The sequence below is a fragment of the Cardiocondyla obscurior genome, linkage group LG04, assembly GCF_019399895.1.
Source record: "Cardiocondyla obscurior isolate alpha-2009 linkage group LG04, Cobs3.1, whole genome shotgun sequence".
Classification (NCBI taxonomy): Eukaryota; Metazoa; Arthropoda; class Insecta; order Hymenoptera; family Formicidae; genus Cardiocondyla; species Cardiocondyla obscurior.
Genome location: NC_091867.1, coordinates 4,312,187 through 4,331,931, shown reverse-complemented (window position 1 = coordinate 4,331,931; position 19,745 = coordinate 4,312,187). Strand labels below are relative to the sequence as shown.

At 39.8% G+C, this 19,745-nt stretch overlaps 2 protein-coding genes across 4 annotated transcripts in view; one reads left to right on the top strand and one right to left on the bottom strand.

The window, feature by feature from the left end:
• The first annotated feature begins 3,566 nt into the window (after positions 1-3,566).
• On the top strand, positions 3,567-6,355 carry LOC139102297 (deoxycytidylate deaminase). Of its 3 annotated transcripts, XM_070656100.1 has the most exons (5): positions 3,567-3,897; positions 3,986-4,114; positions 4,226-4,458; positions 4,567-4,780; positions 4,870-6,355. In XM_070656100.1, the coding sequence occupies exons 2-5, from the start codon at positions 4,092-4,094 to the stop codon at positions 4,970-4,972; spliced, it is 573 nt and encodes a 190-aa protein (XP_070512201.1). In that variant the 5' UTR covers positions 3,567-3,897; positions 3,986-4,091; the 3' UTR covers positions 4,973-6,355. The 3 variants fall into 3 exon arrangements, with proteins under 3 accessions (XP_070512201.1, XP_070512202.1, XP_070512203.1); XM_070656101.1 differs by lacking the exon at positions 3,567-3,897 and having other exon boundaries at positions 3,906-4,114; XM_070656102.1 differs by lacking the exon at positions 3,567-3,897 and having other exon boundaries at positions 3,908-4,126.
• Positions 6,356-7,406: 1,051 nt separating this feature from the next.
• Positions 7,407-19,745, bottom strand: part of Naa15-16 (N-alpha-acetyltransferase 15/16) — a 31,858-nt gene continuing 19,519 nt past the window's right edge. The window contains exons 9-11 of the mRNA XM_070656032.1: positions 9,349-9,542; positions 9,115-9,223; positions 7,407-9,029 (exon numbers count right to left, since the gene is read on the bottom strand). Coding sequence (XP_070512133.1) covers positions 8,521-9,029; positions 9,115-9,223; positions 9,349-9,542 — 812 coding nt within the window. The 3' untranslated portion in view covers positions 7,407-8,520. The remainder of the gene's footprint in view (positions 9,030-9,114; positions 9,224-9,348; positions 9,543-19,745) is intronic.

The following is a 19,745-nucleotide window of genomic DNA, read 5'->3' as shown; positions in this document are numbered from 1 at the left end:
GACGTTGAATTGCGAAGGGCGAACTGTCTGCGCCGCGTCCGGGAGAGGAGGCGAATAAATGATCTCGGCGCTGCGGTCCTTTATGTAACAGCCACCCCGAGAAACCGCGAGACGGCTTTATTTTTAAACGGGTCGATTCGATGGAATCGTGCAGCCGAAGCCAATCGCGTCATTCCTTCCATTTGTTTTAGAAAAATTTAATAAAAATTCTTTACTGTTATTATCAAGAGTGAAAAGGGATAATGTAGGCTGCCAGGCACGAGAAAAGGAATTTGTCTCGGAATATTCAAGGAATTCACTGAATCTCATTTCATATTTAGAAATACCGCTTTTCTCCCAATTAGAAAGAAATCACTGCAAGGGATTTCGCCCCCGTGTCGAATCCGGACCCTTTTTTTTGCGTGGGGCAGAAGAAAAATGTTCGCGGCGGAAAGCGTCGATTTCCCGAGCGGGTGGCGGCGGCCTCGATTAAATGCCGGTGGATTACGTGTCAAGTAGAATCAACGGCGGTATCGACTCCCAGAGGAGCACGACACGAGTGGCCGCGTTACGTCGTCGAACGTTAATTAGTGTAAAGCCTCTTGGCTCGCGTGTAACGAAACGATAAGAATGAAATGCTAGCTAATTGCGAGAACGTGCACGCTCGGAGAGTAATATTCGTCGCGCAGCTTTTCCTCGAAGAAAAAAAAAGAGAAAATAAAAATCATATTCTTATCGGAAGAGGAAGCTGTGCTTGCCGGCGCATTTGAGTCGGCGGCGACTGGATGCTGGCGCGAATTTCGCACGCAAATAGGACGGCTCGCACGGCGAAACTTTTTCTCACGATCGATCGGAGCGTAATCTAAAATCGATAGTCATCGGCCGCTGATTGCACGCCAGCTCCATTACTGACGATCCGTTTATTGGCTCCTTTTCCTGCCGATATTAGCCGCGGATGTAAAACGTGCTCGCAATGCCGCGCCCACGTGTATTCATTTATGTCACAATGCAGAGACATGTGAAATGTCTCGTGCAAGTGAAGGATATCTCATATCAAATGTCCCGAGTATAAACTGCCAATAGTAATAAATTTCTGGCGCTATATTGCTTGATAAATATTCCAGGGCATTGCAACAATGATTGAGAACGATAGAAATATTTTTTATATGTTAGGAAAGAGAAATTTTTAACAATTTATCGTCGATCGACTAATGGGGTGCTGTAATATACATATGTATAGAAGTACGTACCTCGGGATGAGAGGTTAAACGAAGAGCTCGGCTAGGATTCAACGTTTCTTCGAACGTAATCTGTCGAATAATCCGTACGGTGTTAAATCAGGTTCTAGCTGATCACACGATGTTATTTTTTCCTTCCGTGCTCACTCGAGAGAGGCGATAATTATTTAGGAAATCTTCTTCTTTGAATGCGAGAGACCAGGATCCAGGTTTTCAATTGTCTCGCGAGCGGCTGTCACGGAAACAGGAAGTGCATCGGCTAGTCGCAATACCTGCGTGCTTTTTTTTCCTGTTGTCGCGAATACGTGCCTTCATGTGTATAGGCGTATACACAATGCGCGCGTACTGTGTATTTTAATGTACGTCGGACTAAGAAAGACGCACTTGCAATGATAACCGAAATGGAATTTCTATCTGTAAAAAATTGATGTAACCCCTGATTTTAATCCCTGAAGTTAATAGTCAATTTTATTATTGCCGTTTATTAAATTATATATATTTTTTTTTGTTACAGATCGATGCAGATGCATTACTGCTGTTAACGAAAGTGTCGTCACCGCCGATATTATTAATTATACGAACCGCAGCCGGTTCGTCGGTCGTTCCGGGAGTTCCGTAAAGTATTCGGCGGAATTTTTTTTACATACGACTTTCTTCTAAACGCGAGTGCCGAACGGGGAACGCGCGAAAGTGATCATTGAGTAATTCTCGCGATTATAAAATCACGGTCGGGGTGTTCGCGAGTGACTTGTGCGCGGAAAGATGACTCGACACGTCCCATCTGAGAGGAGGAGCAGGCCCGGGAAGGGCTTCATACATCGGCGGAGCAACTTTTAGGTAAATATATATATTTTTTAAAAAAAATCTTTATAAAAATAAAGCTTTACCTTTACATTAATTTAAATATTAACATGTCTACAATAATATGTTTTATTTTATGTTACAGTCACCGGCAGAATTGTACAACTCCGCTGAAGCTCATGCAGATTGGTAAGTCGTATGAATTTTTTTTTGTAGTTTGTTATTAGAGTCTTTTAAAAAATAACGCGCGCATGGTTTTTTTGTAGTAAAATATAAAAAATGCAGTCGTGCGAGCAGGCTGCATTAAAAAAAAAAAAGAACCTATCGCGAATGTGAGATATGCTTGGTACAAAATTACCGCATTATGCGGCGAGACGCGCCTCCTTCCGCTAACGAAACATTTGCTCTGTAATCAGAAATAATAACACGCATATGTATATCCTGAAACTGCACGGACCTTGGATACAAAATAGCGGTGCGATAAAATGCGTCGTGCGTACGGAAATCCATGTCGTGGCTATTGCAACAATCAAAGTACGGTGTAACTGGAGCGCAGCCCACGAAAAGGAATAAACCGACCGATACCTTTCGGTGCACCGCGATAAAAATGCGACTTGACCGATGCCAGACTGTAAACGGAGCAGAAAGTAGGCAGGATATTTCGGCGACGCGCACACACTGCGTCGGCAGATTGGCGTCAATGAGATTTTTTATATGTATATATCTCGTATTTCGGCAACTGCTTCATGAATACTTGATTTAGTCGGTATGTTAAACTGTCGTCATTTAGTTTCCAAGAAGCGCCGAAATTCACGGAGGAAAAGAGAAAGTTGAAAAATTTCGCGAAGATGAGCTGGTGCCAGGAACCGCCGGTTGGCGTGTCTGAAGACTCGGTCCTAAGCTCCGCCATGCACAGATTATTACCTCTTTTATCGATTGTACCATGCTCCTATTGTTGATATCTTGTCGCCAGAAACTCGATAAACTAACTGAATTATTTTAATTCGTACGCAAAGGTCGCTTAATTCGTACGCTCTTACATAAATATCGAATTATTCCATCGGCGGTGAATCATAATAATAAGTTTACTTAAATCCACCGACGCAATAATGCAAGGGCTGTTCTCTTAAAATAATTTTTAATATAGCGCAACGTTTTTATTAAAAAAATAAAAAATTAAAGAAACTACTTTACAATGTTAAAAGTTTTATATGTATAGTTAATACGATATTTATTATTTAAAAGTTTTATTTTATTAAAACATTACGCGTTGAATTAAATATCAAATTTTTACAATTAAATATAATAAAAGAGAAACAAAAAATAAATGTGAAATTAAAAATAAACAAGATGACATCCGTCAATCTTGCGGTTTCTCGGCACCGAGTCTTCGAAAACGCTCGAGGAGTATCAGACGATTAGGAAGAGGAAGTTGATAGCACGTGCGCACGTGGCGGCACGGTGTGCGCCGTTCCCGCCAATTCCGTGGCCTCGCCTTTTTTGCAATGGCCGCTACCTTCTACCATCGAGGCTACGAAATTGGCGGGAACGACACTCGGTCAGTTAGTCCTGAGAAAATCCACTACAAGGCGAACCTCGAAAACATCGGCACTGTCAAGTGACGAAGTCCGACCATACCACCAACTTACACTTCCTATATATTTGATATTTCCCGAGTGTTTTCAGATACTTAACGCCGTGAAATCTCAAGATTGACGGATTTGTTATCTTTACTATTTTTATTTTTTTACTTACTTGGTTCGTCAATATACTTTTTAATAACAAAAGTAACCCTGTCATCAACATACTCTCACGGTAAAAAAATGAAATAATTGAGAAATATCGACGCCTAGGATGGAAATCATATGATGCTCGACGAGTAAGTTAGTTGCTTTGCCAACTCGAAGATCCCTCTGCTCTCAGGAGGAATCCACTTGGCGGTAATTCTATGCCTTCGTTCTGTGTAGGTTAGATTTCTATTCCAAACGGTACGTTGTGCCCAAGTAACGTCGTTTAAATATTAAGATATTTAAACCTACGTCTGTATTACTTGTGAAAAGTCCAAGACTAACAATGGAGAGTTCAACAACGAAAATGTGAGACAAAGGGTATATTTTTATCTCAATAAAAATACATTTATTAGCTGTAATAAATAATTGTCGCGAAAACTGACGCACATGTAATGTGAATCTGTTTCGTAAACACAGAGAGAATTCTAAGAGATCATCGTACATCGATTGGGAGGAGTACTTTATGGCCATCGCATTTCTTTCTGCTAAACGGAGCAAAGATCCCAATACCCAGGTCGGTGCATGTATCGTCAATAATGATAAGAGAATCGTCGGTATCGGATATAATGGGATGCCCACGGGATGCAGCGACGATGAATTCCCTTGGAAAAAGGGTCCTCACACTAGTTTAGATGCAAAGTATCTTTACGGTACAGTAATTTACTTTTGTTTTTATTACTTATATATATATTTTTTTTTTGGAAAATATGTGTAAGCCAAAGAGAGATACAATCTTCTTTTCTAATTCTGAATTACAGTGTGTCACGCGGAAGTCAACGCAATCCTGAATAAAAATTCAGGCGACGTTAAGGACTGCACAATATACGTCGCTTTATTCCCGTGCAATGAGTGCGCGAAAGTAATAATACAATCTGGCATAAAAACCGTCGTCTACATGTCCGACAAATACGCTTATAAAGTCGAGACAACAGCCTCGAAGAAAATGTTCGACGCCGCGGGCATCAAGTATAGGTACTCTGTTTTTCTTTTTCAGAATTGATTTATTTCTGCAATCGCAGACTTTCTCGTAACAAGTCCTGTACTTTACTTTTCTATTTTAGGCAGTATATTCCAAAGAATCAAAAGATAGAAATTGATTTCAGCGACGTTGACGTTATTGAAATGAATCAATTACCGCAAACTCCAACGAAACAGGATAATTAAGGTGATGAGATTAAACATTATTTCGGTTGAATAAAGCTGCTGAATATAAAAGTGCTAATACTATTACAGATACTAGATTGAATAAAATTAATAAAAATTAGAAGAGGTACTCTTTTTTTTTTTTTTTTTTACTATTGTCATGGTAGTATGTACAATAAGAAGTGTTATTTCTTTTCATGTTTCTATTCATTTATTTATTTTTCTTGACACTTTATAGAACGAATCTTTCTCGTGTAACGTTTATCACCAGATAACGCGTAAAAATACAATTTACGGTTGTATTGCTGGATATTGATTTTGCTCTTTTACGTTTTTCCTTTTTTAGAGGTTTAGAGAACATTAATATTTACATATAAAAGTATTAATTACGAGTAGGTACAAATGCGGGCAAAGTTTAAACTTGCCTCTTTCGTCAATCTACATATAACTGATAATTTCTCTAATATTAATCAACCAGATGACGTGGAAAAAAATAAACAAATAAATAAAACAATGTACAGAAGGAAAAACAAGGCTAAGATAGATTTAAGTATATGACACAACTCTCCGTTTATGCGTTTTACCAGCTGTACAAATGTGAACAGTGACACAATAGTCTTATGGCATAATAGAAATATGTAACAACGTTTATTTCCTCTTCGAATTAAGCGGAGCAAAGGTAGACCAGTTTTACATGATATAATGTTTCAATGGTGACATAATACAATAAAAGGAAATGATTAAACGTAAAAACGTTTGATAATATATATATATATATAAATATATATACACATAAACAATATGTATGTATGTATATATATATATATATATATATATATATATATATGTATATGCGCGTGTTTATAATACGTTTTATGTACATACTATACATATTCGAATTCGTTCAATTAAAATGCTATTTCACTTATTTCCTCAGTCGTGAGTATAATGCGAGGAAAGTCAGAGAAAATGAGCGTGATTACATTGCGGAATCCGAATTCATCACATAGAAGTCTTTCGCATTGTAGAAAATTGAGAATACAGCATAGAACACTATGCATCGTGTATCAATATAGTCAAATTAGTAACATTTAGAATATCGCTTATCGAAACGAAATGCTGGGCATCATAATTCATGCCAACACTTTTTCGCCTTTGTTACTTATTTGATATACGTCAGAGTGAGCAAATAAATATGCTGTTATAATACAATTAGTTTTACATAATAAAATGATAAATTCTGACAATACGTAGATATCGTTATTTTAGGATTATTTTGCGGAATATAAAATGTCGAAGACTCCAATGCATGTCTCAATGTTCAAATACCCACATGTACTCCAAACCATCCATTTGAAGAATCTTATTTGATTTCAAAAAAACAAAAGAAAGAAATAAAAACACTACTCATGTATAATTATTCTAATTCTGTGTGATGAATTCCAATTATAATCGGAAATGGAAGAAGATACGATTTAGAGAGTAACTCAAGCTAGCTTATCGTGCAATATTATGTTGGAAATTGAAAGACGAATCTAGCTTTCGATAAATTTCAATGCAATTTGCAATTAGCATTATTTATTCTCTATTCTTTTGATGTCTGGCTAAATGCGTATGATAAAAATTCTTATGTCGAGGTAATAACCTGCGGTAAAGATTGGAGCGATTAACGTGAACTTTCTTATAAACACATGAAAAGTATTTACAGAATTGTATTCGTACTTTTGCAGAAAAGATATTGAAGTGAAAAGTAACAAACTCGAAAAGATTTAAATCTTCAGTAGATGCTTGGTCACAATGTCCAATCACATTTAATAAATTAATAGAAATATACACACTTGTAGCAATTTATATTATGCTTTAAAAATCAACCTAAATATTCATTAATTTTCTTCCGTATCGGTTTCTGGAGTAATTGTACCGTAATCAAGAAAAATAATACACTAAATTGTTCTTAACTTTATACTTCTATAATTTCCATACAATGCACTTCCATGCATTCACAAAAGAAATAATATTAAAAAAAAAAATTTTAGAGAACGACCGATCTTATTTTGTTATATTCCATCGATTCACCACTCTTTTATTTTATGATAATAGCCGGTATGATACTTTACGGTTTGATTAAGAAGGTAAATATATATTATAATTAATGCAATCAAACGTAGAGATATCTACTACATGGTTATGATTATTGTTATGACGTGTTTGAGTAGGTGACATTCAGATAATATTGGATCGGCGGCAAACTCATTTGTCGCTTATTCGAAAGAAAGTCGTAAGACATTATACACTTATTGATATAATATCTGAAGTATGTACAAACGTTATTTTAATAGCTCGGTAGTATCTATGTCATCTCGTATCGAAAGTGTTTTTACGGGAAAATTGTGAACCTATAAATGTGTAGCGTTATTTTCGGAAATCAAACGAGGTAATCATAACATTCTGCGGCTTGTACCGATAGGCTCCACAAATTGTATTTATTAAAATTTCCGCAATCCGTCGATGTACACATGTACGATGATATTCGCTATTAACATACTAACGGCTTTTCGATTTATGATATACTTTGGTAGTTTGCGTATACAAAACGCAGTTTATCGTTCCTATAGTAACTTTCACAGAGACTTTCGCAAACGGTCACTACTTCCTTATTGACTTCTCGATGGAATATCAGGGCTCCAATCCAAACGTAGATCATTACCCTGAGGGAAAAAAACGCAGGAATAAAATGTGTGTCTAGGAGAAAAAGCGTTAGATTTTGTTCATTGAAATCAATAGTTCACGGGTGAGGCGAACCAGAAGTTAGTACACGATGTGGGAACGGAGTCCATCCAAATGCGACGACGGACATGTACGGTACAGTATTCGGTACTTCGATGATCGTCTAGCGTTTTGCGGCCTCTACATAGTAGAGTTATGTAGGCATCGCTGGAAATTGTACACCTTAAGTCGAGTAGAAATATTCGCATTAAAGCGCGCGTACGTTTGTATACAAGTCTTGTCTTTTTGTACCAATGTGTTAGTTCTCGCACGTGTCATTTTACACACTGCACGTCCTGTACACCAAAACAGTCCGCACTTTCGTCGATTATTCCTCCTCGCACCCTGATCCCCCATCCCACCTCTCGCGTTTAGCATCGCCGCCCGCGACAAGCAGAACGTGTCAAATTAATCGATCTCGATTGTTTTAACTAATATTTAGCTAAGTCGTCCTCTTTCGTTTTGCTTATTATTTCCCATTCTGTAAAATTCCGGATCGCATTCCAGAAGTTGTAGGCGTACCGCGCGCCTTCGTATTATAATTAATTAGGATTGTTTATTCAACACTATCCCAACACTGTTCGCACTACATGAAATATTCTCGAAGAAAAGTTTCTTGTATAACACACATGCTTTACTCAATTAGTTATTTCGCCAATTTCATATCTTTACCACGGCACCTAAAACGATTTTTAACGTCCTCTAGCACAGATTTGAAGAACGTTTCTTCCGTACCTCGGCTCTTTATTGACTTCTCTAATTACGATAGTGATTCAGTGACGCTGCAATAGCGCGTGCCTGGATCAGTTTTTGATCGAATTCTCTTTTTCTTGATGATTGTTGGCTTTAGGCTCGGGCGGCCGAAACGCGGTAGCAAATGGAAACCGTACGTGACACTTGGTCATGTATTCGGCTATCGTGTCGTCGCAGTGTCCAAAGTCGCCGTTGCGTAATGCGTCGAGCACCTTCGTGCAGTTCTGCAACGTCACACCTTCGAGCTCCTCGATGTTCGTCACGAGAGATAACGCCTTCGTCTGCGAAGACGGATCCAAAACGTATATCATCCTCGCGCCTTGTAGCAAATGCGGAAGCGAATTTCTATTTTTCTTCAAGTACTCGGTGTTCAGTTGGGACGCATCCGTACTGGAGAAGATATCGGCAGTTTGACGCTGTACTACCTCGCCCACCGCACCTTTCAGCGGCGATTTACTAATGTGCAACAGAAAACGCACCAAACACGTATGCAGGTCTGGATTATTTATGTCCAACATATGAGCGCGTTTTATCGAGCGTAGCATGAGAAGAATGCGACCTGTAAGAGAAACAGACATTTACCATTTTGCGCCAATTGATTGTTACATTAGTTTGATTTACACCGTCATGTTTTTCTAAAATACCTTTTCGAATATAGATCTCGAAAGCCATGAGATGCGTCTCTATCCGATTCGACGCCAATTCCTGTAAGGGCTGTAAAAACTTTATCGCTTGCTCCAGTGGATCTTCGACCTGAAAGAGTATTTTTAGCCATAAAGAAAAATCAATTTGCAGCTTACGCTGATCTCTTGAACGTATTTTATACAAAGGATATTTTATTTGTCTTTTTTTTTAATCGTTTTACAATTAATACTAACCCTTTCCAGCTTTTCCGGAATTAATTCGTCTAATGTAGGCTGCTCGAGATCAGGGTCGTTTTGCTGTCGAGATTTATTATGCTGCTCTCTTTTCTCCTGAGCCTGAGCGGCCTGCTGTCGTTCGAGTTCGGCCTTTCTGCGCTGTTTCCTCTGTTTGTTTCTCAATTTCTTTAATTCAGACGGCGCCAAATTTTCTGTAATACAGCAAAAAGAAAAACGTCATCTCTAACGTACGTTAAAAATTACTTGATCTACGCATAAAGCAATCCTCGCGAAAAAAAAGCAAGCGAAAAGACGTTTATTCGTTCAGTAAATTAAGTTAATATTTGCAGTTGCGCTTTTTAATGTTGCAATTTACAACTTGAATAAAAATGGTTTACGGATATAACCAGTGACTTCCTTTTCGTGATTCAACATGAGGTTACTCAATATTGGTTTCCGTGCATGAATGCGGGGAGCTGTAGCCTTTAAAATTGTTTTTTTTTTCCCTTTTTTTTTCTTACGCAAGTTTCCTCCCTGCCCCTTGTTTTCTTAAAGCGAATGAGACCAGTTTCGACATAATTTCCGCCGCTGCTTCTACAAATATCACCATGATCTTTTCGCGGCGGGGCTCTAGCTGACGTACTTGCCAAGGTTGTCCCGCGACAACGGCGGATAAAGTACACGATCCGGCCGGTTTCGCGATATATATATTTTTTATCTTTTTACTTCACCTCGCCTTCGTTCGTGGCCAGACCTACTGACAGTTGTTTAGTAGGTCTGGCATGCGTGCACGTGCCTAACGAGCACGCGAGGCACGTGCACGCCCGGTGGACACCGTGGGACGGTGGCAAAAGTAGAAAGGAGCCCTTGCACCGAGCCGCGTGATCTGCTCGCCGAAAACCATAACGATATTTAAAACGTAAATTACCTGATCCGCGAAAAAGGTTAATTAATCAGGGAAACAGCCGCGAGAGATCATAAATGCTTGTTTCTGCTTCTCATTTCACTCCAGCGAGATGACATGTAGTCGTCAGCACGACAGCACTACGCGTTATGTAGTCCCGGATATACAGCGCAGCATTTACTCTGATTTCTTATTGATACAATAGGTTTTTATTTCGCTCGAAACTCTTTTTTTTTTTTTTATCGATCAAGTGCCTCGAGAGATCAGTTGATTTATGATCACTACGAAAGAGCAGGGTGTAATAAAGTTCCGATTGTTGCGCTAATCCTCGGGCGTTTAGCCTGCTCAGCGGGCATCAACGCTTTAATTACCGCTGTATTAATTCGGCATTATGCCGCGAAAATCACGAGCGCTTTCGAATTATGTAAGGGCCAGTCGATGCGTTATTAGAACGCGGTAGAGAGACCCGCTGCTATGCTCCGTAAATTCGAGTGTAGGCGTTACCTCAGAGAAGATCCATTCGATTCTTCGACGGCCGGTTTCTTACATAAAAATTATTGAATTGTAACTAAAGTTTCTGACAAATTGTTTAACTTATCGAAGTGCAATATGTCCAAGTACGTGATTCATTATGACTAACGCTCGGAAAAGGTTTCTGGTTAATGCTGAGCGTCCGCGAGAACTTTCACTATTAATTGGGCGTCGGTATGCAAGGATTAGCGGGATTTTTCATCCTTGATAAAGTAAAGGCGGACCTTGAGCGCGCTCAGGAATGTGGAGCAACAGGCGGCACCGATGTGCAAGCCTTCTATGTAAATCGCCATCTCTTTACGCACGTGCGTGCAATTACGCGCGTTGGTCCGTGTCGAATTTTGCAACAACGCGAATTCAGAATTGACCGTCGCGAAAATCGAATCCGGCGCCAATTGGGATTTCGCGAAACGCCGCAATTCTCTTTCGCAAGCATCGCCGATCTCGCGGGAGGATCACTGCATTCTTATGCAAATCGCTCGGCCAGTTTCTCCGCGATGTGAGCTGCTCATTCAATAACTCGCGCGCGGCGAATTTCGCAGGATTTCCAAGTCGCGTTAGAAAGCGCGGTGCAGGACAATGCGCCTCGAAATCAGCCGAACTACCTCTGATTTATACGCGACATAACGCGCTTTCGTGCGGGCGGCGTTCCGCAAAATTAAATCGTTTCCTTGGTCGCCAGAGAACAAGGCGCGACCGCGCCTTTAACGCGCACGCTGCGCCCCGCAAATGATTTGTGTTCTCACGCAATCATTGGGACAATTCGCGCGAACAATATATTCGCATCGAGCTGCCAATAATTGCTGACCGGGCTCGTAAACAAGATTAATGATCGAAATCGTGGTTTTAGCCTCTTGCTGCTCCTTCGCGAAATTTACCGCGTACTTCTTCTTTAATTAGCATTCTGGTGATACTCTGCGAGCTCACCAGCCGTGTCGCCCCGAATTAAATAAACCCCGAAGTAACGGCCCTCAAAAATAACGGGACGGAGACCTGGTTCTTTTCTTTAACTAAATAGAAATTAATCGTGGCAAGGCCTCGGTTCGAACTCGCGAGGCGTTTAGCTCATTTATATGTAATAACGCGTTGCGAGCGCCAACGGGTTTCCTTATGACACCCACAGGGTGATTTATGTAATACGGTGCAGCCTTCCCAATGCGTTGCAACTTAGCCCATATCCTGTCGCGCCATGACGAATGGATCGCGCGCTAAATTCATCTCTATTCGAGATATCCGCGCGCCGTGCGAATTACATATTTTTCACCGGTGCTGCACGCGCATAGAGTTGCCGATCCGCGGAGGCTGCATACGAAGATATCGCGCCCGTTTCTTCTCTTTCTTTCAATTGCGGCGATTCGCACGATCCACGCAGTTATTATCATCTCGCGTGTAGGCGAGATGAGTCGTTGGCGTGTTTTAACAGAAGCACGATTTCCGAGCCGAGGCCGCGTTCGACACGAGAGATGCACCCGACGCCGCGTGTAACGAATTCGCTCGGATCTACGTCGCGTAAAATAGTCGCGATTACGCAAGGGTTGCAGAAATTAAGGGGGACGGAAAAAAGGACTCTGTAATTAGAAAATGTACAAAGACAATGAGGAGACTCGCGAATGATATCCTTTACTTGTCATTTACCGCCGCTGTCTTTTAATTGTGTACGTAGAGGGCTTTAATTTCGATTTTAATTTTCACAATTTCATAAAGTAAGTCCTCCTTCTCCTCCCCCGCGCCAGTTTTTCTTCCACCGAAGGCCTTTCTTTCGCTACGTTGTTTTCAAACGTAACTGAATGATTCACTTAGGATGCGACGATTATTCTGCGACTAACGCAGCAATGAGAGAAGAAGCTCAACGAAGAAATTGTACCGACGTAATTGCTAGTCTAGTTAATTCCACCTTGTTCTCTATCCCGTTAAAAAACTAATAGATGCGGGTTATATAATGTTGATGGACGATGTAGGAATACAAAATACTAGATAGAAATAATATAAATCAACTTCCATCGGAGTTTTCTATTGATTGCCAATTCATTTATGATCGTAATAAGAAATTCAAGAACATGCTATCGCGATCGGAAATTCAAATGCATCCAAAAACCCGATATGACACGAGTCGCGTCTATTTATCGCTGCAATATGGAATTCAGTTCCACGTGTATATAGCTCCTGCACGGTGTGTGTATAAATCGCTCGTGAGAATGCCATTTTTTTAATCGCGGACAGATTACATTCTTCCGATATCGATATAACGAACGTGCGTTAATGGGGAGAACAATCAACGGCCAATTAATTGCGCTGATTATACCTGTTACGCAGCTTTATTTTTAAGTCTTTTTAGCTCTTACGAATTCACTTATTCTTGTGCTGAGCATTGCTAAATTTCGCTAAACACAGTCACAAAAAAGCAGTGACAGTAATTAATTAATTTTTGGATATATATAAAAAATATTTTTTTTTTTAGTTGTTACACGTTCTCTCGTCTTTAATAAATTCTCAAAAGAAACTTATTAAAAAATGTGTAATGTGAAGTTTCTTCGTAACACAGACATCAAGAGTTATTTTTTTACGATTTTCCTAGCTGTGTTTCTGCACAAATTCTATACATATAATTCTATATAAAAAAAAGCAACAGTTTCAGATAGTTGGGATATCTCGATCTAATCGTTCCGGCATGCTCAAAGATTCTTTGCGAAACACACATTTGCACTAACGATCCTCGCGGGAACGAAGTGGAAAGTAATAGCGATATCTCTCTGATTTGTAATAAAAGAAACTCGCGCGCGGGAGAAATTGCACCATAAATTCTAAAGCCGCGTAGCGCGACGTCAGATCCGCTATATTCAAGGGTGCTGCAATTAAATTATTCTCAAGACGGATGTAGCGTTAATTGACAAAGGCGCGGTGCTGGGAACAGTTTCTTTGCTGGCGCCTACACACCGTACAGGAAGCATCTAAATGCACCTACGGTTTACGTAGATTGTTCGTCCGCCGTTGCGTTCGATTATTTTCAGGTCGAAAACGTGATTCACTGGTGCGACGATTGCTTTTAAGTTTCGCTCTATTTCCGCGCGTTACCTTAAACACCCGTTTCGCAAGCGATCGAAAATAGATTTCGGAAGAAGTGATTAACTCTTTCGAAAATCGGGCGAGTGATATATGGTGTTTATATATGTATACATATACTATATGAATATAGACACGTCATATATTTCCTGCGCGTAATAGACGGTGATCATTGTCGCAATATCCCGCGCTGAGATCAGTGATTCGTGGAACAGATCTGAGGTACGGCAGGTTACTGTCGTGCGTTTAAAAAGGAGCTGATCGATCGACAACATCTCGGCTTTGAAACGTGAATACGTGAAAGAAAAACCTTTCGTTATTCAGAGCGTTTCCTTGCCAATTTAAAAATGGCACGTCGAAAAATAAGCTTTGCGATAAAACGCGAGTATCGACGACTTATGAAGTATGCAAATTTATTTATAACACTGTCGCAAGTTTGCTTCCACGAAGGAGCTCTGTTTAAATAAGCGTTTGTGACTCATTCATGGCTGCGTTTTCTTTCTAGACGCTCTTAATTCGTATATGCAAATTCCCAACGAACACATAACTTCCATCACTGAAATATTTTCAGTTTATTTAAGGTGTTTGGCTAAAAATATTAAAGGAACGCGTGGGCCGTTAATATACAAAATATAAATTTAATCAGGAGGAATACATATATATTAATAACATAAATAAGAGAGAAACGTAAAACAGATAAAATTCCGGACGACTGTCGCATTTTACGCTTGCATCAACATTCATATTTAAATGCACTTTCAAGACAAAGTCGAGACGCTTAATAACGTAGCTTGATAATGTATAATTAGGAGCGATTTTAACAGGATTAAGAAAGGCGTTCTATTAATCAGAATATTTTTTTGGAGCGCCAATCGGTGTCGGAACACGCGGCAGAAAAAGGTGCCCGACTATTTTAACGAACCATGCGCCAAAATGGATGTCGAGGGAAAAATCAATAGCCGAGGCAAGAAAGAACTTGGAAAACCGTGTTATTTATTCATCTGGAAAACTGGTGCAACATTTCCTAGCGGGTAGGAATCGCGTGCGTTTTGCCTCGCGCGCCCATCCCGTTGCGCGGGGAATGCTTAATTCCTGGCGAACGTCGGAACATCATTAAACGCATTATCGCACATTGCGCTAATCCGCGAGATTGCTCAACTCCCATTTATAATTCGTAACCTCCGTCGAACGGCGATATTAACGACTACGTCCCGTTAAGTGAGATAGCCCCCGTGGCGCATTTCTGCGCGTCCATATATTTCGCGGAGGTAAAAAATTGTTCCTTTCGCGCCGATACGTCCGGGGAGAGCTAGCGAAACGAGAGCAATTCAAATCGCTCATTTTGCGCCCGATTCGGGCCGATACCATCGGGCCGCGGCATATCGACGACCGAAGTCTCTCGCCCACGTTTCCTGTCGGAGCCGTGTGTGGCTGTTGCACCAGCGATCTCGTAGCGTGCGGTGAAGGGTGCACGCGAATGTTCCACGGGGCAAGTGGGCTAGGCGTGGCTCGCGGGAGAAATAAGAAAGGGACCGGCGGTGTGCCCGTAACACTTTGCCGGTGTGTACTCGTTACACACTCGTCTGTGTGCTTATCTGTGCCCTGCATGGAAAGGCCACTTACACACGAACGGCGACGGGTAAGCCCAGAACTCGCGGGCACCGGAATGCTGACTTCCCATGAGGAGTTCGCGAGCCGAGCCAAACGCGAGGCATTCGTGTTCGTTTTTTTTTTCCCTTTTCTTTCTCCTTTTTCCTCGTTTTATTTTATTTTATTCGGCTCGCCAATTGCACCATCAAAGACGCCGCAAAACCGGACTCTCGCAAAGTAGCCGATGGTCGCTTCTTTAAAATTCAGTCGCGGTTGAATTGAATTGTAGTTGTTTAGAGAGATACCGCGTATTCATCCCACGTTACGCTATCTCGGGATTGTGTCTTCCGTCTTCGTAGATCGTCATAGAATAGTCGGCGTCCCGGAGTACGTGTCTGGAATCTTTATTTCGCGCAAAAATGTCGCGGCGGGTTAACACGAGAAAATTATGATTTAAGACGTTTTACGGTGCTCGGAGGATTAAACCAGATTATTGTAACGTTTTGAGTTTAATCTATATTTTGCTTCAATGAACGTCCTATAAATACTTATATTCCATTACACGGAGATCGCGTAAAAAAATAAATTAATTAAAAAATAAAATAAAATAAAACGACGAGCAAAGTTTGAATATCAATTTTTATCCCGGATACGCGATATAAATGTTAAGTTTTAAATACAAGCCCGATGCTCTTTAAGTACTTCGGCATTGCACGCGCGCTGTTTCCTGTTTGTCAGCAACAAAAACGCCGACCGTATTACGAAACGGCCAGCCACCGACGACGAATCATCCTTTTGATGATACAGAGAAAAAGAGATTCACAATTTCGCTCGGGAAATTCCAGGGTAATTTAGAAATAGCTAGCTGTTACATTAGAAATGAAAAATACAATAATTTTCAAACAGTACTTCTTAATTCAGTAATTATCAAATTAATCACGGGAATTACGGATTTATTTAATATGGAAGACAAAACGTTAATAAAAATTAATAAGCACCCGTAAAATTTATTTTATACCGCGAATTATTACCCGTTTTCTTGGCATTCGAGTTAGCAAGGCTCGAATTGTAATTGTTTCAAGGAAGCATTTTAAAAGAATCAGAATACGTGCATTTTTTTATCTTATTACTTTACGAAGACAGTTTTTAGCGTGTTATATTACATCATTATAATGATTAGCGCATCGAAATAAAGTTAAAAATTATATTCACCCGAAAACAAGGTGATTTAATGAAAATTTATGAGACACCCTGGCTGCGATGCATCAACCCATGAATTTCCGCATATAATGGCGCTTCTTATAATATAAGCGGAATATTTAGCGCCTCCGTAGACAACAATAACTCGTTTATTTCGTTCTATGTTACTCCGAAATACACTAATGTCGATAATAAATCAATTTTCCCTGGGTCTTTTATAGCTTTTTTTCTGCATTCCAGATTTTTACGACGCTACGTAATACATTTATACATTTTTTCGTACCTCATAAGCCGTCATAAATGCCTTAATATATTAGCAATTGGTAAAAAAAAAAAAATTATATATACATATATATTCCTAATAAATTGCTTAGTAGAAACTGTTTAAATTATTAGATTATAATTTATCAATATATATACCATTGATTTCTAAAACCAACTGGTTCTATAATAATTTGTTATCCGTCGATACTTTATGTAGCAAGGTAAAGAATACTACAAAGAATCGCAATTTCTCCGGAATCGCGCGTCAAGTCGCGAGATAATTCTTCCTGCGCATACATCAATAGGTAAATCCGCGACTTTATGAGAAAAATATGAGAGTTGAAGTAGGACCGATTTCGCAGGAAATCACGGGGAAAGCGGGCGGACGTGACGACGACGTGTAGCGTGTCGACGGCAATGACACTTTCGCTGAATGCTCTTCCCCCTAAAGGTCATTGCACGTGTAAAAATACTGGCAACGCGCCGCTGGCATTTATAACGAATAGTGGAACGGGGTCAGTTTTAATTCGAATTTCTAATTCCATGAGCGAAAGGAAAAATCGACTGTAGGGGATTTACGATGCTAACGGCGATCGGTGCGTGCGGCTTCAGAATTTCTGTGCGAGATTCGCCATTGCGAAATTTCTCTATGAAACTCCAATTCTTCGTAAGGAAAATAACAAAACTCGGCCTCCGCATTGTAATAACCTTTTTAATAACGCGAAAATACATATGACCAATAATTTACATTGATCCATCCCAGAAAAAGTAACTTTAAATATTAAAAATAAATATTTCTGTTTTAAGAGAATCTATTTTCTTAAAATCCACTTTTTTTTTTTTTAATATAATTTTGCATTCTATAATTTATTCTCGGAGCGACAATTGCCGCGGATATATATAGAATTAATTGGACTCGTAAAAAGATACGGAATAAAGGATTGGCCTACATGTAGGTGTATTGATGACGTCGCGTAGCTATTTTCGCGATAAGAAATAGCACAACTTGCAAATTTTGAGAAGTGCCTGATAATCGGGGCGTTTCTATTTCCGCTCGGAAATGCGACATCCTGTAATAATCTGCCGACTTTGCGCTATCAATCGCAGCCGCAGACGGATGCACGTGTCGCGGCATGTGCAACGTTTCGCTAGCGATTACAGTTTACGTGTAATACGCGAAGTAGACGTGTGTCAGCATAGTTGGCGAATATAGTGACGCGTCATGGTAAGTTGTGCCAACGGTGAATTAACTGTCGTTGTGTCATTCTTCGGTTTCTACTAACGGGTATCAGGAAGTCTGAATTTCTTTAAGCACCACCGATCGTCTAAAAGAAGCCATGAGCGACACATGTGCAACCTCATCGCAAATATAACGCACAGAATATTATATTTTTACGACCGTAACCGACAACTGCCACGCTTTGATTATAACAACGATTAAACGACAATCGATCACTTGCGAAGCCAATAAATCAGTTTCAACTGCTAGCTAACTGTAAATTAATTATAGAAATAAATCATGATGATTTAATTGCTCATCGTTATCGTAATAAATCGAAAAGTGTTAATATTCAGTCACTCATGGAAAAATAAATACTTTGACATACCGTCAGTCGTCTTCGTTATTTTCTTAACTAGTTAATATTAAAAAAAAAAACCCAACCTAATCGATTAAAATAATTTAATCAAAATAGAATTTAGATAAATTCGTGAACAGTTGGTAAAAATTAGAAAATACTTGGGCAATTTAGTTCTATAAAGAGTAAATAATATTAAATTTTAATTTTAAATTATTTAAATAATTCTAGATAAAAATGAAAACATGACGATCACTTATTGCGTGAAATCTTTGTGGATAAAAGCGAATGAGAAGCGCGTGTTCGTTTCACAGTTTCTACATCCCAGGTAAGTGTATAACAAAGCAACATAAAGCCTCGGTTAAAGACTGTAACGCGTCGCACGGTCACAGGGAGCAACCTTTTCGCCGTGATCTTGAAATTAACCAATTCAGCCCACTTCTCAACCGCGCTCGTTAAGATGCGCTAGAAATTGTCTTCTCACTTTCCTGTAAAATCGCGGGAAAATGGAGGCGCACGGTGACGAACAATGGATCATACACCTCGGGCGAGAAACGCGGGTTTCTGTTCGAGCTCGTGCGGCGTACAACGAACATGCCCCCTTTCCCCGAAAGAGAAGAATAATAAATGATAAACATCTTTCTCTGAATATGAAATGGAAAGTTTCCACCACGTATCAAGACTTTGCCATTAATTTGTAGAAATTTACAGCATGCACCTATTTCATTTAACATTACGGTTTTGACTTTAGACGTCATAAGACATATCGAAAAAACTCGTCGAGAGGGCTATCGAAATTTTAAGAAAAATTTTTACCCGTATGAGCTTGGAAAATTTTCGAGAGTGACTCTTCGAACAGCACAAATTTTTTTACCAGCTTATTATTCACTTATGACTGGTAGTGGTGTAAGTACGACGATGTAAGAAACGAAGGCATCGAAAGCTACGATTTCACTGTGATCTTAAAGTGTCATACGCCGGTACGATCCTCGGGAAGTACCTCGGAGGAAAATCTTTCAAGTGATCTTGTCTCGCGATTTCCACTCGCAACTTTCCAACTCATTCACGCTTCTGGTCTAATATTCGTGATGGAAAGGACGATATAAAACATAATAAATACAATGGTGCGTTAGAGAAGGCGAGGTTAATTCAACGAGATTGTGCATCGAGCGAAACTGTTCCCGTCAATCTCGTGTGCTAATAAGCACGAACGAAGGTTGACTGAACAATGGGAAGATTATATCTGTACTCCTCCAAAGCTTGTACACGTGTCTCTCGCACGTTTTTGA